This window comes from Macaca fascicularis, chromosome 1 (assembly GCF_037993035.2).
Source record: "Macaca fascicularis isolate 582-1 chromosome 1, T2T-MFA8v1.1".
In the NCBI taxonomy this organism is placed as follows: Eukaryota; Metazoa; Chordata; class Mammalia; order Primates; family Cercopithecidae; genus Macaca; species Macaca fascicularis.
In genome coordinates, this window is record NC_088375.1 from 212,259,669 (window position 1) to 212,286,288 (window position 26,620).

Genomic DNA, 26,620 nt, shown 5'->3' on the forward strand with positions numbered 1-26,620 from the left:
AGTTAGCACTTGACAAATGTGAGCTGTTTGGGGGATTAGAGTGAATAGAGAATGATCTCTGTGTTTTAGGTGCCTACCTGTGCCAGCAACCTGGGAGGCACCTGGCATAGCTTAGCTGAAATCCTCACAGCTAAATCCTCCTGTAAGGAGAGGGCGAAGGTGTCCATGAGGAAGATGCAATCAGACATAAGCTGAGTGACTTGTCCAAGGTTGCATGCTGGTGAGCAGCCAGGCTTGACTCAAAGCCAGGTTCGGCTGCCTGATTCCAAAGCACAGACCCTTCCCACTACCTCCGGAACCTGGCAGAGGTGGGGGTGTTCTGGGCTTGCTCAGGGTGAGATCCTTAAAGGGCGAAGGCTGTGTCCAGGGCAGCCCTGGAGAACGGCCAAGGGTACTGGATAGAAGCCCTGTATCAGTGAAATGCTACACCTCCCAGCCCCCAGGTCTGCAGGGCTGTCTGCTTGTCATTCGGACCTCAGCTTACATGCCACCTCCTGAGAGAAGCTCTCCTCTGACTGCCCACTCTAAGGCTCAGCCTCCGTCCCTCCCTCCTGCCCCTCTCTGCCGTGGTCTTGTTTGTGGGTGTGGACAGGCAGGAGGGTAGTGTGGCTCACTCTGAATAGCTGGACTGACTCTTGGGTCTGCCACTGTCCAGCAGAGTGCACCTGGGTACATGGCATGACCTCTCCCAACCCCTGTTTCCTTACCCCTCAAGACCAGCCCAGCCTCTTTCCTTGGGGGCCATGAGCACGACTCATGAATATGAGGCAGAAAGGTGTTCTGGAAAGGCAGAGCGTGGTTTGAAGGCGGCATGATGCCTATACGAAGTCAGAAGACAGTTCTGGCGCCGGTGAATGCCAAGGGATTGTGAGCGAGGCCCAGTCACCTGCCCAAAAGAAACACTTTTTTGGCCGGGCGCAGTGGCTCACATATGTAATCCCAGCATTTTGGGAGGCCAAGGCGGGCAGATCACAAGGTCAGGAGATGGAGACCACGGTGAAACCCTGTCTCTACTAAAAATGCAAAAAATTAGCCGGGCGTGGTGGCAGGTGCCTATAGTTCCAGCTACTCAGGAGGCTGAGGCAGGAGAATGGCTTGAACCCGGGAGGTGGAGCTTGCAGTGAGCCAAAATACCGCCCCTGCACTCCAGCCTGGGCGACAGAGCGAGACTCCATCTCAAAAAAAAAAAAAAAAAAAAAAAAAAAAAAAAAAGAAACACTTTTCCCTTTTAAGGCAATGAGCTAGATATTTATATATTGAATTTTAGGGTCTGTTTAAAACCAACCACTGAATGCATTTGTCTGGAAATCGAGTCCCCAGCCTCATTTCCCAGCCCGACTGCACTTCTCCACACCCCACCTCACCCCACGCTTCTGCGAACCCTTCTGAAAATGTTCGCTGAATGTTCACTGTGGTGCAGCCCCCTCTAGGTGCTGGCAAAACCATGGTGAGGAAAAGCAGACCCATCGTGTGCGCCAAGTGCTGATGATGGGGGAGACGAACAAGAACTCAATGATCAATGACACAAGGTAATATTTCTACCACGGGAACTAGAAGGCCCTGGTGCTGGGGCTGGGGAGGGAGGTGTCCCACCAAGTCAGGAAGGTCAGCGAAATGAGCTGAGGCCTGAAGGAAGAATGGGATAAGAAAGCCTTTCCAGGCAGAGGGAACAGCATGTGCCAAGACTCTGTGTCAGGGAAACCTGATACTTAGGAGGAACAGAAAGAAGAATCCTCCCTCCAGTTGCCTCCTGCACTTCCCTCCCCCAGGCCATCTTCCTTCCTGTATGATTCCATCTCTGCTTGCTAGAAGCCTCTCCATTCTTCAAAGTCAAGTTCAAATGCCTCCTCTTCCAGGAAGCCTTCCAGGACATACCCTTTGCTCATTCCCTAGGAGGATGATTTTCCTGCCTGTGATCTCCCTCATCTCCCCCAGCACCTCTTGGGCCCTCATCCATGCCATCTTGTATGTAGGCTCTGTGTCTGTGTCTTATTTTTCCAACTAGGACATACATCCTCAAGGGCAGATACTGTGTCTACACTACACTGGAGAACAGTGTAGACATGAAGTCACGTGGTCCTGGGTTTAAATGTTAGTAGAGGTCACTTAAGTAGTAGGACCTTGCATAAATGACTCTATACCTCTTTGGACCTCAGTTTCCTCATCTGGCAAAGGGGGATAATGGGGTGGGGGTGTGGTGTGGTTATACAGCCCCCAGCTGGGCTCTGAGCAGCTGTAAGAGAAGGGGCTTGCCAAGGGGCTTGGAATAAAGAAGAGGGGGAAAGACTTGTTATAATTCCCAAAGCCTCAGGGCTTTGAGGGCTTCAAGGGGGTTAGACCTGAGTTTCCCAAATTTGTCCGATGGTAAGAAACACGTGAGTCACTTGTTAACAATGTGTATTCCCAGGGTCTATGCCTGGGGTTCTGATTCAGCAGGACTGGGGTAGACTGATATCTGTGTTCTGGAACTTGTGCTCATATATAGTTCTTATGTAAAATTTGGTGGGGAAACTGAGGCCTCAGAGGAAGGAAGTGATTTTCATGTGCATGGTAGATTAGATCAATGACCCCAGTCATTGATCTTTTCTGTGATAGGATTAGGTACCCACATCCTTTGCCAAGTAACTCTGCAGGGCTCACTCACTGCGCATAGAGTATACTTCCCCATCCCACTGATGCTGGGCTTGGCCGTGGGACTTGTTTTGGCCAATGAGGTATGGTTGGCTCCCTCCATGCTCCTACCCTTTACCTTGAGAGAAACAAGTCTGGGGTGGCTGCCAGTCCAAGGAGAATGAGGAGAAACATGAAACAGGCTGAACCCAACTCACATTCTGGACTCCTGCCCAGCACAGAGAGCACGGCCAAGATTAGTCAAACCCCAGCTGACCCACACACTGGTGAGTGAGGAAATAAATGTTTATTGTTTAAACTACTGAGTTGTGGGGTGATTTTGTTATGCAGCATTATTGCAGGAGTAACTCACTCATACACTGACTAAATGAATGCTGTTCATTTGCTAATGTCATGCAGCAAATGAATGGCAAAGCCAAGCCTAGGTCTCTGCTCCTAATCCACTGCTTGTTTCTCATTGCTTCTCTGTCTTTAAATCCTGAGGGCTCTCCCTGTATGTCTATTCCCTGGAAACCCCTCACTTCCATAGTCTGCCCCATGTCTACTCCTGGGTACATCCAGCTCCAGACAGCAGGGTCCATCCCAGCAGCCCAGAACCACTTCTAGCTGCTAATAAGCTGAGGCGTCTTGAGTAGGCAGTTCCACCTGCAGAGCTCCCAAATGGATGTAGGAGAGTTCCCTGCAACCAGGGAAAGGGCTCCAGGAGCTTCCTTCTGGCTTCTACCAGTTAGAAAGAGTTCTCTCTCCACCACCCCCATTGGGGTCCTGGGTTTCTCCAGTTCAGAGCTTTGTCAAGCCAGAGAGACGCACAGCTGAGGCTTTCTAAACTGTTAGAGGTCTTTTCTATCACTTGCTGGCTTTTTTTCTTCTTTGAGATGGAATCTCGCTTTGTTGCTCAGGCTGGAGTGCAGTAGCACAATCTTGGCTCATTGAAAGCCCTGCCTCCCGGGTTCAAGTGATTCTCTTGCCTTAGCCTCCCGAATAGCTGGGATGACAGGCACTCACCACCACGCCTGTCTAAATTTTGTATTTTTAGTAGAGACAGGATTTCACCATGTTGGCCAGACTGGTCTCGAACTCCTGACCTCATGTGATCCATTCACCTTGGCCTCTCAAAGTGCTGGGATTACAGGCAAGCGCCACTATGCCCCGCTGGTTTTTGAGGGTCTTCTCAGATTGCCTCCTTTGAGTCAGCTCCCTCTGGACCCCAATCTGAGTGCGGCTTAAAGGCACCCAGGGCCTCAAAAGAACTACAGTTCAGTCAGTCACAAACATGCCCTCTCAGCCACAGCAACACCACCAACATTCCCAAATAAAACCACACTCCTCAGACCCAAACACACAGACAGGCAGAGGCACAGTTAGATGTACAAACTCATGCTCAGATACACAATACCCCCTACGCCTGTCCCCAAGGCCCCACAGGTTGACACATCCATGCTCACAAATGCATGTATACAGAACCCACATGGCCACAGTCATATGCGTTGTAAACACATGGTCACCAAACACATATGACAGCACACTCACACATACACAGACTCAAATGCACAATCAGACCCACAAGCTCAAGGTGCTGTGGATACATCAAGGACTTCGCCCAAGGACTGGAGTCTGTCAGAGCTAGTCAATTCTTGCCTCTCACTCTTCCTGGCTTTGCGACTCAACTTGTCTGAGCATCATCTGTGAAATGGGGACACGGATGCCTCCTTCTCAGAGAGGCCACAACGATGCAGTGAGGTCATGCACGGAAAACACCCCTCAACCAGGTGGAGTCAGTTGCCCTCTCTCTCTCTTTTTTTCTTAGAGTTTCGCTCTTGTCGCCCAGGCTGGAGTGCAATGGCGTGATCTCGGCCCACTGCAACCTTCGCCTCCTGGGTTCAAGTGATTCTCCTGCCTCAGCCTCCTGAGTAGCCGGGATTACAGGCATGTGCCACCATACCTGGCTAATTTTTGTATTTTTAGTAGAGATGGGGCTTCACCATGTTGGCCAGGTTGGTCTCGAACTCCTGACCTCAGGTGATCCTCCTGCCTTGGCCTCCCAAAGTTCTGGGATTACAGACGTGAGCCACTGTGCCCAGCCAGTTGCCCTCTTTCTTTCTATGTCCTTGGCATGCCCTTCCTCCCTTCAATGCCATTTTTTTCTATTGTTCCTTTCAACATTCTACTGGCTGGGTGCAATGGCTCTTGTTTGTAATCCCAGCACTTTGGGAGGCTGAGGCAAGAGGATCATTTGAGGCCAGGAGTTCAAGAGGAGCCTGGGCAACATATAAGACTCCATCTCTAAAAAAAAATTTTTTGACTGGTCCTTCAAACTGCAAGTCAAATTCCACCTCCTCCAGGAAGACTTCCTGGGTCTGGACTTCCACATCTGGATCCCTGCATGCTTACCGTGTGGGCCCTACCCTACATCAGAAAGATCAGCTTGGAGGCCCACTCACTTTCCCTCCTGCGGCCTGGCCTCCCTCAGCTCTTCCATGGACACGGCCCTGACCATGCTCACTGCAGGGGTTTGGCAAAGGTTGCTGAGTGAATAACTGAGGGGCACGCTCACAGTGCCAACCGTGAGATCTTCTACCCACAGGTAGCATAATGTCCTCGATAATCACATGTGGCCCTCAGGTGGGGATGAGGCTGGGAAGCATCTCTGGGACTCAGCCTCACGTGACACTGAGGACAGCGGTCCTGGTGGAGAGGGGAGGCTAGGAGCCCAAGTGAGTGGGGACTAGAGAGAGAACAGGGTGGAGGGGAGACTGCGGTGTTCGGCAACTTCCTTTTTCGCTGTGAGGGAAAGAAGGGTGGTGGGTGGAGGATGACGCGAGGCCACAGAAAGGGTTAGTAAAGGTGAGCTTCAGGAGAGTTTCGCTGGAGTTAGACTGGAGTGGGCTGAGCTTCACAGAAAGCACTTGTGATCGAGGTTCAAGTTAGGCTGCAAGAGATGACACCTCCGGGCTCTCCTGGGTCTCAGTGAGGCCATGTGACTGAGGCCCTGCCCGTGGAATGCATGCAGAAGAGAAAGATGCTGCCTCTACCTACCTTGCTTCAAACATCATGCTGCCCTGTCTTCCCTCTCTTCCCACAGACATGCCTGAGACTCAGTTTGGATCATACAGATAAGGAGCAGGGGGCATGGGGAAACGAGGAAATCACCTGGGTCCCTGAGTCTCTGAGTGGATCAGAGCCACCCCGCTAACGTGGACTGCTCACCTCTGGATTCTCCCATGAAATACGTCCACGTTCTTTAAGGCACCTAATGTTGGATCTTTTCGTTACAGCAGCTTAACTTTTACCTTCAATAATATGCACTCAACAAGTGGGAGCAATTATTACCAATACCACCACAATGAAGAGGTAGTGCTTACTCTCCCAGGTGGACGGATCACATGAAAAACCTTTGAAAAGAAGAAATCACTCCACAGATGTGAAGGAGTCTTTTGTGAGTCTTGCGTGTGCCCTCCCTGGCACAGCACGATGGGGCACTACCCTGGCCCACGTCGGAAGCGCTTACCTGCCTGGTTGGTGGTGATGTTCACAGAGGCGAACTGAGGCGAGAAGGGGCTCTGGTCAGTAACGCCATTCACGGCCTGGATCTCGAAGGTGTACTGGGTGTGGGCCAGCAGGTCACTGATGTAAATGCGTGGCTCGGTCAGGCCCAGCTGGCGCGGTGCGTACTGCACGTTGTCCCCGCAGCGGGTGCAGGCGCCCCGGCCCGAGCCACAGCTCTTGCAGATGATGTTGTAGACGAGGTCCTCTCGGCCTCCAGAGTCGCGGGGAGGGGTCCACTCCAGCATGAGGGAGGTCTCATTGACACTGGAAATCACAGCCTGGGGTGCAGAGGGGATGGCTGGGGCGGGGGAGAGGTGTTGGTCAGTGGGGGGGCTCAGGGGGTACTATCCCCCACTGATCACTCTGTGCCCACTGCTCTGGCTCCAGCCCAGGCCTCCGAAAGGACCTCCTTAAATTCTTTCTCCTGTCTCCCCACCAGAGAGGTGTTTCTGGAGTATAACTTAGCCTGCCGTACACCTGCTCAAACCTTTCCCTCCAGGTTCCAACCTGCTCAGTGTTTGTTACTGAGGATCGTATTTTCGCATTTGGAATTATACCTGCCCAGTATGTATTTTCGCCTTCTTCCTTAGAACAGCTCAGCTTTATTCACAGTGGCAACATGTCCAGCTAAAAGATGGCATTTCCCAGCCTCCTGTGTTTAAGTGCTTGCCACTGATATAGAGCAGAAGTTGTTGACTAGGACTGTTTCTTTAAAAAGAGACAGACAACTATGGCATGTCCCTTTGTCCTTCCCCCCTTCTGCCGCCTAAAATGTGTGTGATGGCTGGGACTTCAGCAGCTATGTTGGACTATGAAGTGACCTTAAGAACAGAAACAACAGTGGCTCACACTGTAATCCCAGCACTTTGGGAGGCCGAGGCGGGCGGATCACCTGAGGTCAGGAGTGCAAGACCAGCCTGGCCAACACAGGAAACCCTGTCTCTACTAAAAGTACAAAAAATTAGCCGGGTATGATAGCGGGTGCCTGTAATCCCAGCTACTCGGGAGGCTGAGGTGGGAGAATTACTTGAACCCGGGAGGTGGAGGTTGTCATGAGCTGAGATCACGCCATTGCATTCCAGAGCCTGGGTGACAAAGCGAGACTCCATCTCAAAAAAAGAAAAGAAAAGAAAAAAAAGAACCAAAACTAGGTTGGGTGTGGTGGCTCATGCCTGTCATCCAGCACCAGCACTTTGGGGGGATGTGGGAAGATTCCTTGAGCCCAGGAGTTCAAATCTAGCCTTGGCTAGATAGAACATAGTGATACCCTGTCTGTATGAAAAATTAGCTGGGTGTGGTGGTGCACGCCTGTAATCCCAGGTATTCAGGAGGCTGAGGGCAGAAGGCTGAGGGCACTTGAGCCCAGGAGGTTGAGGCTACAGTGAGCTAAGATTATGCCACCCTGAATGGCAGAAAGTCAGGCCCCAGAGGCCATCGTGGATTGACCATACTGTTCCAGGACTGTCTGCCTTGGGCTCCTTTTGGGTGAGAGAATAAATCTGTACAGTTTCAGCCACCAGGGTCAGCTCTGTTACTTACAGCTGAACGTCATCCCTGACAGATACAGGGGTTGTGACGCCGTGCTCTTAGTCAGCCCCTTCCTAGAGGACCTTGGGCTGTGATTCAGGCAGCCGCTGCCAGGTTAGAACACTGGGCAGCCTCTTCTGCCACAGACACTACCTGTGTCGCTTCATCTCCTGCCAAGCCTCCCTTCCCTTGTCCCTTTGTGAATCCAGACCTTGACTTGATCTTTCATGTGACTCAGCAGAAGGGGGTAAGGAGCCAGACGCCAGCACCATGGTGTCTGCATGGTGGGAGCACGGCCACCCCAGGATGCCCCTTTCTTGATGCCCCTTACTTTTCCATTTCTCTTCCCACCAGGGAAAGACTGGCTGTAACCGGATGGCACCCAGCCCTCGCTCTGACCGGATGGCACCCAGCCCTCGCTCTGAGCCTTTCTGCAGGTAGACCTGGGACTCGGTCAGGCATCGCCCTTGAGGGGCCCCGGGACTTACTTGTGCAGGGCATGTCCAGGGGATCCAGGTCTGCTCTGTAGTAGCCATTGCGGCAGACACAGTTGGTGGCCCCTTCAGAAGTGGTCCGGCTGTTGATGGGACAGTGGGTACAGGCCTTGTCTCCTTGGTTGGCCTTGAAAGTTCCAGATGGACAACCTGAGAGAGAAGACAAGGAGAGTCACCAGGAAACCAGATGAAGACTCAGAGAGGTCATGAGCCACGCAGCCTCACGCAGGGGTCACACAGCCTCGCAGAGGGGCCCTGCAGCACCATTGCTGGAAAATCTCATCTCTTGAAGCGTTTGAAGTCTCCAGACCCCAACGTGGGAGTTCTTATTCTGCCAGGGCTCCCTAGTTTCTTGTCCCTGAGCTGTCTAGGGCTCCCAGCAATCTTCCCTCACCTATCCCAGCCTGGCTGTGTCACGGTCTCTAGAATCAATCCTGACCTAGTTACGAGGCACATCTGAAGACATCTGGGGCAGTGTGCATGGGTTCCGGTCTTGCTTACTAATGTCTGGCTGGGCGCTGATTCTTAGAACTAGATTCCTGGGTTGCAGACAATTGAGATGACTACACAGCAGAAGAAAAGTCCTAGGGCAGCATAGAGAGGCGATGTGGCAGAACAGAAGAGAACACTACTTTTGGAATCAGACCGACCTGGCTTTGAGTACTGGCTAGGCCTTTTACTAGCTGTGCAGCCCCAGACAATCTGCTTAACTACTCAGACTCAGTTTTCTTATTTGTAAAATTAGGATTCTAAGGCCCATCCCTGTAGGGTCATTGTGAGTATTCTGCTTAAGCGTAAGGCACATGGCACAAGGCCTTGCACAGTATAGGTGCCCAATGAATAGTAGCTGTTATAGTTGGTATGTGATCAATTTATTAAAATATTAATAAAAGGGGCCTGCAGTACCAGGGCCAGCCTAAGGAGGGCACTGCTTGCACTCGGCCCACATTTGCACTCGGCCTGCATTTGGCTTCTCCCATGGGCTGTGGCCATCATCCTTGATACGGAGTCCACCCCCCATGCAGCTCTGAGTATGAGGTTAGGGCCTATAAGAGGCAGCCGCCTTGTGTGCACACATATTCAGATCCACCTTCTTCTTCTTGCTGGCCCTGGGCTGAGAATTAGGAGGCTGAGGGTCTAGACCCTGCCCCTCTCCCAGCTTCAGCCTGCTGGGTTCATGAACCCAGCTCTGCTATCATACCTTGAAGGGATTGTGCAATGGGTAAGTGGGTGGACACGAAAGAGCTTTGCAACAAACATTTCGTCTCCTTGGGATGAAATGCAGCTAAACCATCCACAGGCCCCCAGGCCCTCACCGGGAGTACATTTCATGCCTGGGTGCTGTGGGTTCTTCAGCAAGTGACTCAGCCTCTCTGAACATTAGTTTCTGTGTATATAAACAATTAACATAAATTTCCCTAGTTCATTTTTTTCCACCTCTAGTCTTCAAGGCTTATCTTCCCAGTCCAAGTATTAGCAAACCACTCTCCCTCAACCCTCAACCAGCTCTGGCCTCAGAGACTCTGCCTTTCTTGGTGCCCAGAACATTGCTTGGGTTCAGAGTGCTCTACTTACCCACCATAATTATTTTTCTGGGGGTCTCCTGGCCATGCTCTCAACTCCCCCAGGATCAGAGCCATGTCTGACTCACAGCTGCTTGTCCTGTGCCTAGCTTGGAATCTGCACTCAGCAAGTGCTCTATAAATACTTCTTTTGTTGTTGTTATTAAATTTTTTTGGTTTTGTTTTGTAGAGATGGGGGTGTCACTATGTTCCTCAGGTTAGTCTTGAACTCCTGGGCTCAAGCAGTCCTTCTGCCTCGGCCTCCCAGAGTGCTGGGATTACAAGCATAAGCCACCACACCTGGCCCATAAATACTTCTTGGAGTTGCCTGCTTAAGTGGAATGAGCATGGGCTTTGGAGGCCATGCAAGCCGGAGGGCAGTGAACACAGTGGTTAGTGTGCAGGCTGCTGGCAAACCCAGAGCCCCCTGTGTGAGCAGTGTGGCCTCGGGGAAGTCACTTAAACTGTTTCCTTATCTGTAAAATGGGACAATGGTATCTATCTCCTAGGGTTGTTGTCAGTTTATATTGCTTAACTTATGTAAAAACACTTGTAACAATTCCTGGCAGTATTAAGCCATCTGGTTCAAAAGCAATTTGCTGAGTGACCTTTGACAAGCTGTTTGACCTCCCTGAGCTACACTATTCTCACTGGAAAGACCATCTACCACACAAAGGGGCCATGAGGTTTACTGCACTGGCTCTGGGTCCCCTGAGTCCTCCTGCCCTCCCTCTCGTCTTCCTCTTGGGCACCGACCTTTCCCTGATGGCTGGATGAAGGGGCAGTCTCACCATCTTGGCACTGCCCAGAGCTTCTGGGCAGTCAGGACACGCAGGCTGCAGCCCCAGCTCTGGTCAAGCAGTCGGCCTCTCTGAACGGCTTTCCTCCTCCACAGAATGGGGGCACAAGGTTCCCAGGAAGGTCTAGAACCATCCTTAGAGATGCCAAAGGGTTTTGGCCCCAAGATCAGGCTCCTCCTGCTCCCTCTGCAGACAGCCTACCCGATTCAGCATCCCTCCTCCATCTGTGGGGCATTCCCGGGGGGCTGCCAGTGGGTAGCTGCTCCCTCTCCCCTCTGTGTGGTGCCAGCCCTTCCATCTGGACTGCCTTCCTGGCTACCCTCTCCCCCTGGCAGTGTCCTGGCTCCCTCTCAGATTCCCAGACCACCCCTGCCCTAAGCTGCCCTTCATTTGCTGTGTTGCCTGGCCAGGTTCGACCCCCACCACCAGGCACTGTATCATTTCTGTACCTATGGCACTGTGCTTCATGAAACTCACTCTTCTCTGTCCTGGGAAGTGGCGTCACTCTCTACCCTGTCCCCCTGTAGCCGATCAATTACTAGGTCTTCCCTCCTCAGCAGTCTCTGGTCTTGTCTTGGCCGCTCCCCCCGCTGCCAGCATCTAGAAAGCTCTTTCCACCCATGCCTCAGCCTCTCATGCCATCTGGCCTCCTCCCGCCCACCCACTCTCCAAACTAGCTCTCTGGAGTGCAGACCTCTCCAAGTCACTTAAAAATCCACAAAGGGACATACACTGGAATACTATTCGGCCATAAAAAGGAACAAAGCATTGACACATGCTACGGCCCAGGCGACCCCCGGACACATCGTGCTCAGTGAAAGAAGCCAGCCATGAAAGCAGGATTCCATTTATATGAAACAGGCCCAGCACAGGCACATCGAAAGAGACAGAAAGTCGATGCATGGCTGCCAACGGCTGGGCATAGAGGAGCAGGGGGAGGAGCTGCTAATGGGGAACAGGGCTTCTTTTTGGGGTGATGAATATGTTCTAAAATTGATGGTGGTGATGGTTGCACAATTCTTTGAATACACTAAAAACCATTGATTTGTACAATTTATTTTATTTTTTTTGAGATGGAGTCTCACTCTGTCACCCAGGCTGGAGTGCAGTGGCGCAATCTCGGCTCACTGCAGCCTCTGCCTCCTGGGTTCAAGCGATTCTCCTGCCTCAGCTTCCCGAGTAGCTGGGACTACAGGCGCCCGCCACCACGCCTGGCTAATTTTGTATTTTTAGTAGAGACAGGGTTTCACCATGTTGGCCAGGCTGGTCACGAACTCCTGACCTCAAGTGATCCACCCACCTCGGCTCCCAAAGTGCTGGGATTACAGGCGTGAGCCACCACACCTGGCCTGATTTGTACAATTTAAATAGGCAAATTGTATGGTATGTGAATTTTATTTCAATGAAGCCACTATTTGAAAACGTCCACACCAACTCCCCAGCAGACATGGGAAGCCCAAACTCTGCAGGGCCCCTGGGCCCCAGGGGGCTGGTACTTGCCTACCACTCCTACCTCAGTGTCTGGTGCTCTCCCACACTCAACTAGGTACAATGTCCACCCCAGGCCCACCTCACGCCCCTGGCTTTTGTCCATCTGCTGTTGTTGCTTAGAATGCCTCCCCTTCGCCATCAGGCAAACTCCTAGACTCTTTTAAGACATCATTTCCTCTAGGAAGTCTTCTCTGAGCCCCCTGGCAGCATCTATTTTATTTATTTATTGAGATGGAGTCTCGCTCTGTCGACCAGGCTGGAGTGCATCGGCATGATCTTGGCTCATTGCAACCTTTGCCTCTCAGGTTCAAGTGATTCTCCTGCCTCAACCTCCCAAGTAGCTGGGATTACAGGCATGCACTACCACGCCGGGCTAATTTTTTTGTATACGGTATCTATTTTAATTTCTTATGAATGTGTCTACCTGGCTGGACTGTAAACTCCCAGTATAATGTTGGGTTCCCAGCGGGTGATGGGTGGATGAATGAGGAGCTGGAAGGTGATCGAGCCCTACCCCCTTAGTTGACATTTGAGAAAACTGAGGCCCAGAGAGGAACAGACAGGCATAGCTCTTCAGTAGCACAGGCCAATTCTCATCCCAAGTCTACTGTGTGACCGTGGGGTGCGCTGGGGCCTCAAGCTCCCATCAGCTACCTCTGAGAGGTCTGGGTGGCCACTGTCCACAGCACCCAGGGGGCCACACTGCTCCCAACTTCTGGGTGGGAAGGGAACCTGTCCTGCTGGCATCTGCATGTCATGTGCAGTAGTGGAAAGAAGATAATGAGACCTGAAACACAGGAAGGCAGCTGTACCTCTGACAGGTGTGTGGGCTTGGGAAGGCCTTCTCCCCTCTGAAACTCAGTCTCCTCATCTGGAAAGGGGGCTAATGATGCCTGCATGGAATAATGACAGAGACAGCCACTGAATGGGTCTCTGCTCCACTGTGGCCTCTCTGCCAATCCTCCACAGTCTCTGGAGTGATCTGTTTAAAATGAATCAGACCTGCGGCACCTTGTCTAAAAACTCCCTCATGTGCAATTTATCCCCACTGCACTCAGAATAGATCCACACGCCTAGCCTGGCTACAAGGCCTGTGACGTTGGTCCTGATGGTCTCCTGGCTGCTTCCCCCTCCTCCCCTCACTCACTGTGCTCCCGCCTGTGGTCATCAAACCCGTTCTCACCTCCAGGCCTTTGGCCAAGCTGTTCCCTCTGCCTGGAATGCTTTCCCTGCTCTTCCCATGGCTAGCTCTTTTTCTCCTTCAGGCCCCAGCTTAAATGTCACCTCCTCTGAGAGGCCCACCCTGACCACCCTGGCTAAAGCAACTGTCTCTTGCTGTGTTCCGTCTCAATCTCAGTTTCCTTACTGACCCTCATCACAATTCATAATTATATTAGAAAATGGTTTGTCAACTTATGTGTTGTCTTTTTCCCTGCACTGAAAGTACCTGGAGAAAGGGAGGAGGAGCCGGGGTTGTCTGGCTCTTGTGGTTTCCCCAGGCCCTAGCAGAGCAGCAGGCCCGTAGTAGGCACTTGATGTATACAGGTTGATGGAATCAATGTGCCTCTTACAGGGTGCCATCAGAGTCAGAGGAGAAAGTGGGTGAGAAAATGCTTAGCTGAGTCCGTGCCTGTCTGGGTACCACCAGAGTCATCTCGATCTTACCAGCCCATCATCAGGCTCACGGTCCTCTCTGCCTCCCATTTGTTCTCCCCATGGTCTTCCCAGGGACCTGTTGACCAGGGCGTTGACCAAAGCATCTCAGTTTTCAAACTGCAACTCCTGTATCCCAGAAACTCCCTGGGATTGACCGGGAGGATTGACCATTTTACTGTAACCTCTCTGGCCCCATCTGTCACCTCTCTCATCTGCTTGCAGTTCCCTGGACGTCGGGCCACATATGCTGGTCCCTTTGCCCGAATGCCCTTCTCCCCCATCTCCCTGGCCCCTTGGATTGGTGAGTCTGATGTGTGTGCCCACTTCTAGGCGGCCTGCCCTCCATTTTCCTACAGTGCCACCTCACACCTCCACTGTAGCACACAAGACATGCTCCGTGTGCAGTGGTGTGCTGTTAAACTGGCAGGGGAGGGGAAAAGAAGCCCTGATTGGTTGTGTTTGCCAATTTGTGTGGTATAAATACTCCCACCAGAGCAAATGCCGAGCTACCAACTTGAGATCACTGAACGCTGACTTGGGAAAACATGTGCACAGTCGGCTCTTGCAAGTCAAGCTCCAGACCACCACTGGACTTACATGGCACATGACTTTGTTCTGCCCACTGGTTGGTGAACCTTGGTTGGGGCAGGGGCTGGGTCTTTCACTTCTGCATCCCCAGTGCCTATCCCAGGATCTGGCACATGGTAGGTGTTCAGCCAATTTAGTTTTGCTGAATGAAGGCAGGTCTGTCTCCCTGGTTGGACAGTGAGGAGGAGGGGCTGTGGATTTGAATGGATTGATATACACAAGGCACTCAGAACACACAGTAAGTGCCATGTAAATGGCTATTATTACTCATCCAGCATGGAATGACAAAAATAATTCCCATTTATTATGTACTTTCCAGGTGGCAGGCCCAGTGCTGTGTCTTACATGGATTCTCTAACTTATTCCATAAACCGCCCACCCAACTAGGTACCATTATCATTCCCATTTTACAGATAAGGAAACTGAGGCTCAGGGAGAATGAAGTGACCGCCCTAAGGTCACATAACAAGTCAATGGCACAGCTGGGGTTGACCTTAGATCTTCGTGATCCAGAACAGCTTGTGTCTAAATGCTACTGGTCCCAGAAATTAGTGAGTGGTGAGTGTCACGGCTGGACACCATCTTGTCAGGTCTGCCGAGGGGACGGGATTTGCTGGAGCCTCTCAGAACGGCAGAAGTAGCGCCTGGACCTCAAACCCAGGACTCAGGGCTCAAAGCAGCCAGTCAGCGCCAGCCTTCTGCAATCACCCAGAGCCCTTGGCCAGGCAACCCAGGGCAGGATGGCAGCGGGCCGGGGAAAGGAGGGAGGGTTACAGGGAAACAGATTTTCTCCCCGCCTGCCCCCTGGGCTCTGGGGATAGGTGATAATTGACCGAGTGAGCCCTGAGTCAGGCCGAGGCAGGACTCCATCTGGGCCTGGCACGGTGGGGCTGTTAATTGGCATCGGGTGATCCTCAAAGCCTCAATGGCTGGCCTGCTGCCTCTGCTCCCCCCTCTCCTCCCAGGGACTCCGGCTTAATCCCAAAGACAACTGATGCCACCTCGGAGTCAATCGCTGGGTCAGGCCCAGTGTGTCAGGCTGCCAAGGCTTGGAAGGAGCATCTCTGTCTTCCTTGGGGTCCTGTAGACCAGAGGGCGCTGTCTGTGGTTCTGGGTAGAGGTGACATCTGAAAAGGTCTGCACCCTGGGGTCAAGTTCCTATTCCCCAGACCTGAGCAGGACGTCTGATGAAACTGAACCTGGGCATGGACTGTGGAGCTACGGCCAGGGCTTAATCCCAGTTCTACCTCTCATTAACTCTGTGACCACAAACAAGTTACCTAACCTCTCTGTGCCTAAGTTTCTTGTCTGTACAATGGGAATAATAATATTGATTATATTTGCTGGGCAGATTAAACAAGTTAATGAAAGTAAAGCACCCTAGCAGTGTCTGCCTGGCTCATGTTAAGTGCTACGTAAGTGTTGGCTATTATTATATTCATTCATTCTTGGCCTCCATTTGCTATGTGCTAAGCACTGGAGATAATAGAGATAAAGAAGACATAGTCCCTGTCCTCAGAAGTTCAGGCCCAGTTGGGGAGATAGTGAGTTGTAAATTTATTCTACAGGCATTTACTGAGTCCCCTAGTAGGTGCCAGGTACTGGGACTTTGAGACAAAAGGCCTCGGCCCTGGAACATAAGAGACCATGACTAAGCAGGGGGCTGAGATGCCTTCCTTGAACCAGGCTTACCTGCTGGCTGCTGTGGGCAGAGGGGCCAGGGAGCGGGTTCTGGGGTCAGCGGTGGCAGGTTTGAAGTGCAGCCAGCTCGCTTTCCCACCTTGGACTCTCTAGGAAGTCAGTTCTGGGTTTCAGTTGGGGAGAGGAGTTTGACTGGATGGAGAAAAGAGTCTTGGCCCCAGGGTAGGGGGGCTGGCGGCCCCAGCAAACTGCCGTTTGCTCCGTGAGCCTAGGTGACTTCCTGCCCACTCTGGGCCTCAGCTCTACTAGATTTGAATGGATTGATATACACAATTCAATCCAATCATTCAATCCACAATCCAAGGGAGGTGCTGCCTGGCACCCCCTCTAGGGCTTCTTCCAGCTTGGGACTCCAGCTGTGGGTGGCTCAGACACCCAGTGCTGGGCCTTGCATTCTCTTTGAACTGTGGAAAGACTGATTTGCATATTTTCAGGGGTTTGTGCTGTGTGTAGGGCAGGGCTGGGCTTGCTGGGTTGAGTGGGTGGGGTTTTGGGGTCTGCCTCATGCAAAGTGGCTTTTACATTTTGCACGCTTCCTGCTTTGGCTGCAAGGTTAAGCCAGCAGAGTCAGTCCCTCTGGGCTGGGCTGGGCTGGGCATGATGCCTGATCCTCCTCCGTACTGTGGGCAAAGCTGAGCTGAAAGCAGGCAGCTACCTCCTGAGATGGAGAGGAGGTGCGTCTAAGCACTGCGTGCCTAGGATGTGCCCAGTGCTGGGCCAGGAGCCTCCCTGGTCCATGCCCTCCTTGGACCACCCTGTGCAATGGGAGGTGTTATTCCCAATTTAGAGATGAGGAAACTGAGGCTAACAGAAAGGAAGCGCCCTGTCCAAATCACATAGAGACTTAGGCTTAGAGCATGTGCCTCCACAGTCCAGGTTCTTAATTTTTTTTCTTTCTTTTGAGACAGGGTCTCACTCTATCACCCAGGCTGCAGTGTAGTGGCACAATCACAGCTCACTGCAGCCTTGACTTCCTGGGCTCATGTGATCCTCTCACTTCAGCCTTCTGAGTAGCTGGAGCTACAGGTGCACACCACCATGCCTGGCTAATTTTTGTTATATTTTGTAGAGATGGGGTTTCATCATGTCATCCAGGCTGGTCTTGAACTCTTGGGCTCAAGTGATCCTCCTACCCTGACCTCCCTAAGTGCTGGGATTACAGGTGTGAGCCACTGTGCCCAGCTTTAGTCCATGTTCTTTCTAAAACCCCCGTCCTCAAGGTCCCTGGAGCTCCTTCCCACTTGATGAAGGGTTTCCCTTCTTGCCTGTTTACTCCTTCCTTTCCTCCCTCTTCCCCCTTCCTAGACAAGACAGCTTAAGTCCAGCGAGTGCCTCAGGGCCATGCCCTTGCTGGGGTGGTTCCCACGAGGACCACCCAGGGGCTGTCAGTCATCCTGCCCCAATGCCCAGGTTCCCCCTGTCTGCCCCTGCTGAGACCTGGCTTCGTGGAACCCAGCCAGCAGCTGACAGGACAAAGTTGAGGCAGGGAGCTGCACGAACATGCCTCCCCTTTGCCTGAGGGGGCACCCGGGCCTTGCCAGCCAGGCCGCCACCCCTGCCATCTGTCGAGTCACTCCTCTGCTCAAGACCCTTTGGTGGCTCCCTCATGCCCAGGGATAGTCCAGCCTGCTTTGGCCTCCCGTTCCACAGTCCACCTGGCCAGCTTCAGCTCCCTCATGCTCCCAATCACACCTTGGGCTCCAGCCACTGCAGGCACTGCCAGTTCCCAGAACAAGCTGTGCTTGGTCTCACCTCTGGGCCTTTGCTCAGGCAGCTCTCTCTGCCTCACATGCTATCCCAGCTCCCACTCAGCTCCTTCTTGTCCTTCATCCAATCTCACTCCAGCCCGAATCAGCTGTTGGTCCTTTTCTAAGATGTCCCCTGCCAGGGCTGGGTCTGGGGGCACTCTCCTGTGCTCCAGGAGTGCCTGGCACTGCACCTCTGCCACTGCATGAGTATACAGGATGGTGACTGTCTACCTCTCCTACCAGTCTGTGAGCACAGTGATAGTGATGGTGGGTAACCCCAAGGTCTGGCACCAGCCCCAGTGTCTGCCTGAGAGGTGATCGATAGAGGCTTCAGGAATTGTTTGTCGCCCAGGCTGGAGTGCAGTGCCACGATCTTGGCTCACTGCAAGCTCCACCTCCCAAGTTCAGGCCATTCTCCTGGCTCAGCCTCCTAAATAGCTGGGACTACAGGCGCCCGCCACCATGCCTGGCTAATTTTTTTGTATTTTTAGTAGAGACGGGGTTTCACCATGTTAGCCAAGATGGTTTCAATCTCCTGACTTCATGATCCGCCTGCCTCGGCCTCCCAAAGTGCTGGGATAACATGCGTGAGCCACCAGGCCCGGTCAAAAGATGGAATCTTGTGCTTAAGCTCATTCAACTTGTGTGTGGACTGCAGATTTTGCTCGAGGCCTCTGGAGTCCTCTGAGCTCCTCCTGGATCCCCTGGTGACAGGCTCTCAAGGCCTCCTACCTTTGTCCTTGGCATTTGATTAACATCTGTCTCTCCACCTCCATCTCCCCTCCTCCCGCCAGCTGTGAGCTCCATGAGGGCAACCACCGCACCTGCCCTGCTGACTGCCTGGCACAGAGCTGGCACAGAGCAGACGCTCCGTAACAGCTCTCTGAGTGACAGGCTGCAAGGCCTGTAGGTCCCCTGGCCCCAAGGCCGGAGCAACCAGGACTTTTATGACTGCTGTGTGTTCCCCAGTAGTAGGGGGAGCTCACAGTCTCCCAGGGGAGCCAGACACTGAACCCCACAGTCTGTAAAGGCTGGTGAGCCAGTGAGGGTGTTTCATGGCCTGGTCTTCCCAGCCTCTGGACCCCCGCGTTGCCCCCAGCCCCAGGTCTGGCCTGCCTCCCTTCGCGATATCCCAGCTCCCCCACAGTGGGGGCTGAGAGCTCCCGCCCTCCCAGCAGGCAGCCCCATTCCTCCAATTTCCTCCCAATTAATCAAGCTCTGAACTTTTTAATTATCTGCCTGCAGGGTGACTCCCCACTCTGGTGAAGCAATTAAGGAAGGACATTTCCAAGTGTTGTGTGGCTGCCAGCAGGCAGCGTTGACCAAGCCCTGATGGAGGAGCTGGTGACAGGAGGGGTGGGCAGGAACCCCCTCCCCAAAATGGGCTGCTGGGAGGTTGTCCCGGGGTCCGAGCTGGAACCCTTCTGGGAATCTGGGGCCACACTGTACAGGGTAACCCCCTCCCATTGATTCAATGGCTCTTTCTCTGCAGCTAGAATCTGACTTCAAAAATCCTAGCTACCACGTGCTAGGCACTGGGTAGGTGCTTAACAATGTTGCTGCATCTTCACCTTGACTCTGGGAGTAAGAATATGATGATCTCTGTTTTACAGATGAGGACACAGAGGCTCAAAAACATGAACGACTCCAGATATGTAGTAGCTGGAATCTGAGGCCAGCTCTGACTCCACGGCTTCCTCATTCTATTGTCTTCTGAAAATCAGTGTGTGGTCTGTCAAAGTGCTCAGGGCACTGAGAAAGGGGAGTGGGTCAGCCTCTGGAGGAGATGCCCCCAAGCTGGAGACCTGCTGAAGAACACAGGCCGTCTGTGTGCAGGGCTGCTGCTGGGAGAGGGTATTGCAGGGAGAGGCAGTGTGCAAAGGCACAGAGGCGTGAAACGGCGTGGTGTGTGTGCGGAGAGCTACAAATAGTTCAGGGTTGCTAGCACGTGAGGTTCAAGGCCAGGAGAGGAAGGAGATGAGGGTGGAGAGTAAGGCAGGGTCTCAGGCCTTGGAAGTCAGCAGAACCTTCACGATCTTCTGGGTTAAGCTCCTTACTTTATGACTACAAAATACATGACCCAGACAGGGACAGGGACAGGGATAGGGACTTGCCTAGGGTCACACAGCAAGTGAGTGGCCGGCAGAGCTGGGGTTGCAGCCCAGCTGTGCTGATGCCCACATTGGAGGGAAGAGAGGGGGGCAGTGGAGTGGAAGCATCATCACATCAGGCAGAAGCCTAACTGGCTGCCTGGCTTTCTCCCTTGCTCCCATGTCCTCGCTCTCCTCCAGCTGCATTCAGCCTTCCACAGCAGCCAGGATTCTGCAGAACAGCGATCAGCTCATGTTGCCCAAAGGCCTCCAACAGTTTCCCTCTCACTTGGAGTAAAGGCCAATAGCCTGGGCACGGTGGCTCACACCTGTAATCCTAGCCCTTTGGGAGGCCAAGGGGGAGGATTGCTTGAGCTGAGGAGTTTGAGACCAGTCTGAGCAACATAGTGAGACCATGACTCTACAAAAAAATTTTTTAAAAATGAGCCGGGCGTGGTGGCGTGACCCTGTGGTCCCAGTTACTTGGGAGGCTGAAGTGGGAGGATCTCTTGAGCCTGGGAGGTTGAAGTTGCAGTGAGCTGAGAGCCCACCACTGCACTCCAACCTGGGCAACAGAGCAAGACCCTATATCTAAACAAAGCCGAATTTCCAAAAAGAAACAAAAACCCCCAAAACAAGAGCCTACAAAGCTTCCTTTTCCTCTCTGAACTCCCCTCCACCCGCCTGGCCTCTTGCCCACTCCACCTGAGCCACACTGACCTCCTGGCTGCCCGCAGAACACCAGGCTTCTGCTAGCCTCAGGGCCTGTGCTCCTGCCTGGTTCAAGTCCTGGTTCGGTCACTTCTTCCCTGAGCCCCTCTCTGGGCCTCACCTCCTCATCTATATTTGGGGTTCATGCCACATCCCTCCCCGTCCTGAGAAAATGGGGACCGATCGAGTATCCCCTTCCTCCCAGCTGGAGACTATCACTGCCACAGGGCTCATAAGGCTGCAGCCTCCCAGCCTGTAATCCCTGGGACTCACAGATGCAGGAATAGCAAGTGTTAAACAATAATCACGATGTGCCCGAGGGGAAGCCGGATGTGTTTGCAAAGCTTGACACATCTGGCAGGGCCAGGCCCAGGCCCCTCCCGCACATCTGGCTGCTGTATTGACAGGTGGTGTAGTGGGCCACTGAGGTAAGGCTTGGTAGGCCCAGTCCTGGTACCGTGAGGGTGAGATGGACCTGGCGAAGCTGGGGAGCATCTCCCAAGCCGCCCTACATGCGGGGCCCCTGTTCAGGCCATCCACTGTACCTTGCTGGCTGTGTTCTGAGAGAAGAACTTAGGACCCAGAACCCTGCCCTCAGATTCCTAAATCCCTGCATCATTCTGTCGGTGTCTGGTACTGGCCACCCCTGCTGGGATTTGGGGAGGCTGGGAAAGCCCCCTCCCCCTCCAGAAGAGGGGGGCGCTTTTTCAGGGTCACCTCACGTAGCACTTCCCCTTCTGCGGGATCCAGAAATGTGGTCATCAGCTGCACCTGGGGGAGCCGCTCCGGGCTGAGACTGGCCTCCTCCCTCCTCCCACCTGCCCCAAGAAAGCCATGGTCATTAATAAAGGACACAATTAGCTGTCAGCAGAGAACATGTCTGGAATTTTTTACCTGCTTGGTGAGCTCGGTTAAGGCAACAAACCCCCGGAGCCCCCGGGGACACAGCTGCCACACACCTTTCAGGGCCCCTTTACCCGGACCCAGGGCAGCAGGGCACCTGTGAGCTTTTTCAGTGTGGGTTCTGCAGGCCTGGGCCTGCGCAGGGCAGTTTTTTTCCAGGCCAGTGGAGAAAGTGACAGAGCAAGAGAGATTCCTAGCAGAAGTTTTTTTTTTTTTTTTTTTTTCAATCCAAGAGGCGATACCATTCAATACAATTTTCTCCCGCTTCCTGGGCCGACTTAGAGTCTTTTAGGGCTCAAAGGACTTTAGAGAAAAAGTTAGTCTCTTTATCATTTCATTTTACAGCTAAGGAAACTGAGGCCTTGCTCAGGGCAGAGAGGACTAAGCATGCTTCTGTCTTTGGTTCTATAGATCCCCTGGTCCCCTGGATCCCACAGTTAGAATTTGTTGCCAAAGTCTGAGAGAACATTCTGAAATCTGCAATGGTTGTTCCACATACGCTGCTGGGTTCTGGTTATGTGCTGGGGCTGGGGAACAGCGGGGACTGAGGAGACACAGTTCCTGACCTCATGGAGCTGACAGTCTAGTGGGTGAGAGAAGGAGGGAAAGAAGCAATAGACAGACGGAAATGACGTGCACACCTCGTGATGGGCCACGAAGGAGACAGACAAGAGCTGAGATCAGACCTCAGAGGGATCGCTTCATGGACCATGGGCAGAAAAGGCCTTTCTGAAAAGGTGACCTGGAAGAGGCGACACCTGAGGAGAAGAGCATTCAGCTCAGCAGGAGTGATATTTACAAAGGTGGGAAAATCTCAGCGCCGCAGATCCTCATCAGTGCAGTAGCAATGGGAGCGGGGTATTCACAGAGACTTAATACCCATTTGCTCTTAGCCCCAGCTGCCCATGATCCCAGACAGAAAGAGGTACCAAGCCCTGGGAGGGACTTCCTGCCTGGGTAGCTTTGTCCTAACAGTGCCATGATGTTGGAGACTTGCCACCCCCATTGTACAGATGAGAAACGGAAGCTCCAAGCAATGAAGTACCATCCCCAGCGCACATGGACATCAAGCTCAGAAGACTGGGCCTCCACCACCTGTCTCTCTCTCCCTGCCTCGTCTAGGTGCCTTCCAGGATCACTGCATGCCCCGGAAACCCGGAAGGTTGGTCTGCTTGAGCCCCGCTGGCCTGTGACTTGAATGCTAATGAAAATCCCACTCAAGAGGTCCCAGCGTTTGGCACCTCTGGGAGAAGGGATTAGGAAATACAAACAACAAGGATCTTGATTGGGAGGCCTGGAATCGCTCTCCCTCCTAGGGGTACAGAACCCGTCGCCTTCCTCCTGTTGGCTTCTGGGGAGCAGGAGAAGGCCTCAGCTAACCCAAGTCATAAATCAAATGCACAAGATGTGGCTTGGCAGCCATCCCAGTGAAAAAGATCTGGGGGTTTGAGTTGACCACAAGCCAAAAGCTGCTGAAAAAGCCAATGTGATTGTAGACTGTAAGAGTAGAAGTAGAGTGACAGCCAGCATCCTCCTGGTAGCTCAGGCAGGGCTAGTTTTGGGCTCCACATTTTAAGGAGTTCCACTGAGTGATAGTGGACAGGCTATCTCAGGCCTCTAGCTCATTTTCCGCTATCTCTGAGTGGTGCTGGAGTGGATCGGGGTTGAGGTCCCAGGTATGAATTCTCTCCGCAGCAGTTGCGGGCACACAGCAGAGTTCTGGAGCCCTACTTGTGCGGGAACATTTCCTAGTCTGGATCCCTGAGAAGTATGAGTTCTCTTCTTAATCTCACTTGGTTCTACCTCCAAATCTAAGCCCTCCTGGACACCGGGGATTTGAGATCGTGTGTGTGGTTCCATGAGGGCCTGCCCTTGATTTGAGGATAGATTTACTCCATAAAAAACTCAACAAGCTGTTTCTCAACGATCACTTTGTGCCCAGCTCTGTGTCAGACACTGGGCACAGAGTTGAGTAAGACACAGTCCCTGGCCTTGAGACTCACTGTCTAGCAGGGGAGAGAGAGTATGATTAGCTAGGGGTACCAAGGAAGGCTCTCTAGAGGAGAAGACATTTGAATAGGGTATTAAAGGATGAGTAGGAGTCTGTCAGGGTCAGAAGAGATCAAGGACATTTCAGACAGGCAGAACAGCGTGTGCTGGAGGCATGGAGGGACGAAGCACAGGGTGTATGGGGGCAGGGTTCAGACACGAGGTGAGACAGTTGATCTGGGATTATGTCACAAAGGGTTTTGTGTGCTTGGCAATGGAGTTTGGAGTTTTATTTCCCAAGAGCAGGGAAGCCAGGGGTGATCCTATTCCAGTGCCCAAATGGCCACATAGCCCTGGTGCCCTCAGCCCTTTCCTCCAGTAGCCTGCCTGGGCCCCGGCCCACTCACACTCCAGCCCACCTGCTCTGGCCCTGGAGGGCCCTCTCCCCAGTTTCAGAGCTTTCCTGTTTCCTTTTTGTTTCCTCCTGTTCTCTCCCTCCCATAGGTCTTGAGCCTTCCTCCCCTGTTGTGCCCAGTCCCACCTCTTTATCATTAAAAATGAACCGAGCACCTATTAACAGCAGCAGCCACCATTTATTGAGCACTTGCTCTGTTCCAGGCTTTATATAAGTTATCAGGGAGCTGTGCTTCCCAGTGGTTAGGGGCACAGGCTCTGCAGCAGTGACTCTGCCACTGACCTTGGGCGAGCTCCTCAAACTCTCTTTGCATCTCAGTTTCCTCATCTGGAAAATCGATTCATGCATAGGACTTACCCCGCAGTGAAGACTTGGAGTTAATAAGCATAGAGTGTGTGCTTGCATCATCAATTCCTACAGCAACCCCATGAGTACTATTGATATTCCCACATCTAGAGGAGGTGATGGAGGTTCTTTGGGGCTGAGGAACCCACCCCCAGCTAGTGTTGGAACTGGGAGGGGAGTGCGGGAGCATTACCTCTGAGGCCAAAGGCAGGGTCTTAACTACTGTATCACATGGCCTCACCTCCTCAAGGCTGGGGCCTGGGCTAGGCTTAGGGATCCACAGCTCAAGGGGCTCCCAGCCTGGTGGGGAAGATGCCCGGGTCAGTAAGCAATTTCCAAACAATGTCTGCGGAAGCGGGTGGGGAGGAGGCGCTGGGCCTGGGAGCCCAGAGGAGGGGTCTTTACCACTGTGGCTCCCTGGAGGTGCAAACACTTGAGCTGTGTTGAAAGACTAAGAATGACAAGACAAAAGCAAAAACGGAGAAGCATGCGAGGCCGAGGGAGCAGCCTGGGCGGAGGGGTGGAGATGGGAAACTGCATGGCAAGGCTGAGGACCTGCTGCTTGTTTGTGGCAGTTGGAACCCAGGGTCTGTGAGTGCAGGGATGCAGGACAGGAGGCTGGGCAGGCCTACCCAGCAACAGGTGTGTGCCGACCCGTCTGTGCCCCGTGCCTGCAGATCGGGCAGTTCTGTCTTTGGCAGGGCGGTCTGTGAGCCTCTGGAGAAATCAGGAGGAAGTCTGCCCAGTCCCTGACCTGGGACTTTCTTTTTTTTTTTTGAGAGAGAGAAGTTGCCCAGGCTGGAGTGCAGTGGCATGATCTTGGCTCACTGCAACCTCCGCCTCCTGGGTTCAAGTGATTCTCCTGCCTCAGTCTCCTGAGTAGCTGGGATTACAGGCACGTGTCACCACGCCCGGCTATTTTGTATTTTTAGTAGAGATGGGGTTTCACCATGTTGGCCAGGCTGGTCTCGAACTCCTGACCCAAGAGATCTGCCTGCCTCAGCCTCCCAAAGTGCTAGGATTACAGGCGTGAGCCACCGCACCTGGCCACGCCCTGGGACATTCTTGAATCATTAAGTACTTTGCAGCAGAGCAGGTACCAGGGAAATCTAGGCTCCTCTGCAGGGATCCTTAGGGTCTAACTGATCCCAAACGTTCCCAGGACCAAATGGCTTCTTAACAAGTTACTTTAAAATACTCCCATCCCCAAAACTTACCAAGATCCCACAGCTTCTCAGTTTTAAAGGGTCAAAAGTTGAAAATTATAAGCCAACAGCGAGATTTGCAGCACAAGTGATCTCTGGCCAACAGCCGGGAGACTTCATGACAAATTGCCTAGACATGGCCATTTAGAGCAATCACCTTTAAATGGTGCTTCAGACTTCCCCTAAACGTCTCCTTTATTTGAACAATGTGTTTACAGGGCCTGGGGCTGCCGTGCTGTCTGTGTATGTGTGTGTGTGGGTGTGTGTGTGTATAAAGAGAGAGAGAATCAAAGCAGAGGAAAATGACAAACCTCGAATGGTACAGACCATTCTCATCTCAGCCCTTATAGAAATGAGGAGGCCTGGCTGTTTCTAAAAATGGCTCTGAAAGTTCATAAACTTGACAAGCACTTAGCTCTAGCACCCACAGAGAAGGACTAATCCTTGAGAAAACTGGAGATGAGGAGTCGGGAGGCAACTTGCGGTGAAGGGCAGCCTGCAAAGATAGCCCACCCTGTCACCAAGTGAGGGCTTGAGACCACAATTTCCTAGCTTATTTTCTCTGACCTCATGGCAACCCTGCTTAGAAGGGTCTCTTCAGTCACAAAAGAGGCCAGAACTAATGTTTTAACATTTATCTTCTATTAAATGACGGTTCACACTTAGTGCTTACTGTGGAGCAGAAGCTGTTTTAAGTGCATTATATGGATTAATCATGTAATCTCAAATTATACTATAATTATCCCCACTTACAAGGGATACAGGCAGAGAGAGGTAAGTCGCTTGTCCAATGTCACTGATGCAGTGAGTGGTAGAGGAGGGATTTAAATTGAGCTGGACACCACGTGCTTTCAGACCCTGCTCGCTCACCACTCAAGGAGTGGGACTCCACGCTGGATGGAGCCTAACTCAGCATCGTCACCTCCCCTGCTGTCATCCCAACATCCTGATGAACTCCTGGTCCTGTTTTATGGCCGACGAAACTGAGGCTCTGAGTATTCAAGCAGCCTGGCCAGGAACACACAAATCTGGGTGTGGGCTGGGCCAGGGTCTACCCCTGCTGCCTGGTTCCAGGGCCCGAGTACCTTGCAGGGTACTGAGCTGCCAAAGGCCTTTAGCTGCAGGCAGGACCTAGTGCCCTCTTGATGACCAAGGACCCCAAAGGACTGGCTGGGATCAGTGAAGGTCCCAAGGATGCTGGCCCTGGGCTATAGGCTT

General features: G+C 52.7%; 1 protein-coding gene across 7 annotated transcripts in view; it reads right to left on the minus strand.

Annotated features, from left to right (window-relative positions):
* The window catches only part of EPHB2 (EPH receptor B2), a 205,549-nt gene that overhangs the window by 44,490 nt on the left and 134,439 nt on the right, over positions 1–26,620 (minus strand). For all 7 annotated transcript variants that reach the window (XM_074017503.1, XM_045378463.3, XM_045378461.3 and 4 more), the window contains exons 4-5: positions 8,193–8,348; positions 6,140–6,475 (exon numbers count right to left, since the gene is read on the minus strand). In XM_074017503.1, the coding sequence (XP_073873604.1) occupies positions 6,140–6,475; positions 8,193–8,348 (492 nt within the window). The remainder of the gene's footprint in view (positions 1–6,139; positions 6,476–8,192; positions 8,349–26,620) is intronic.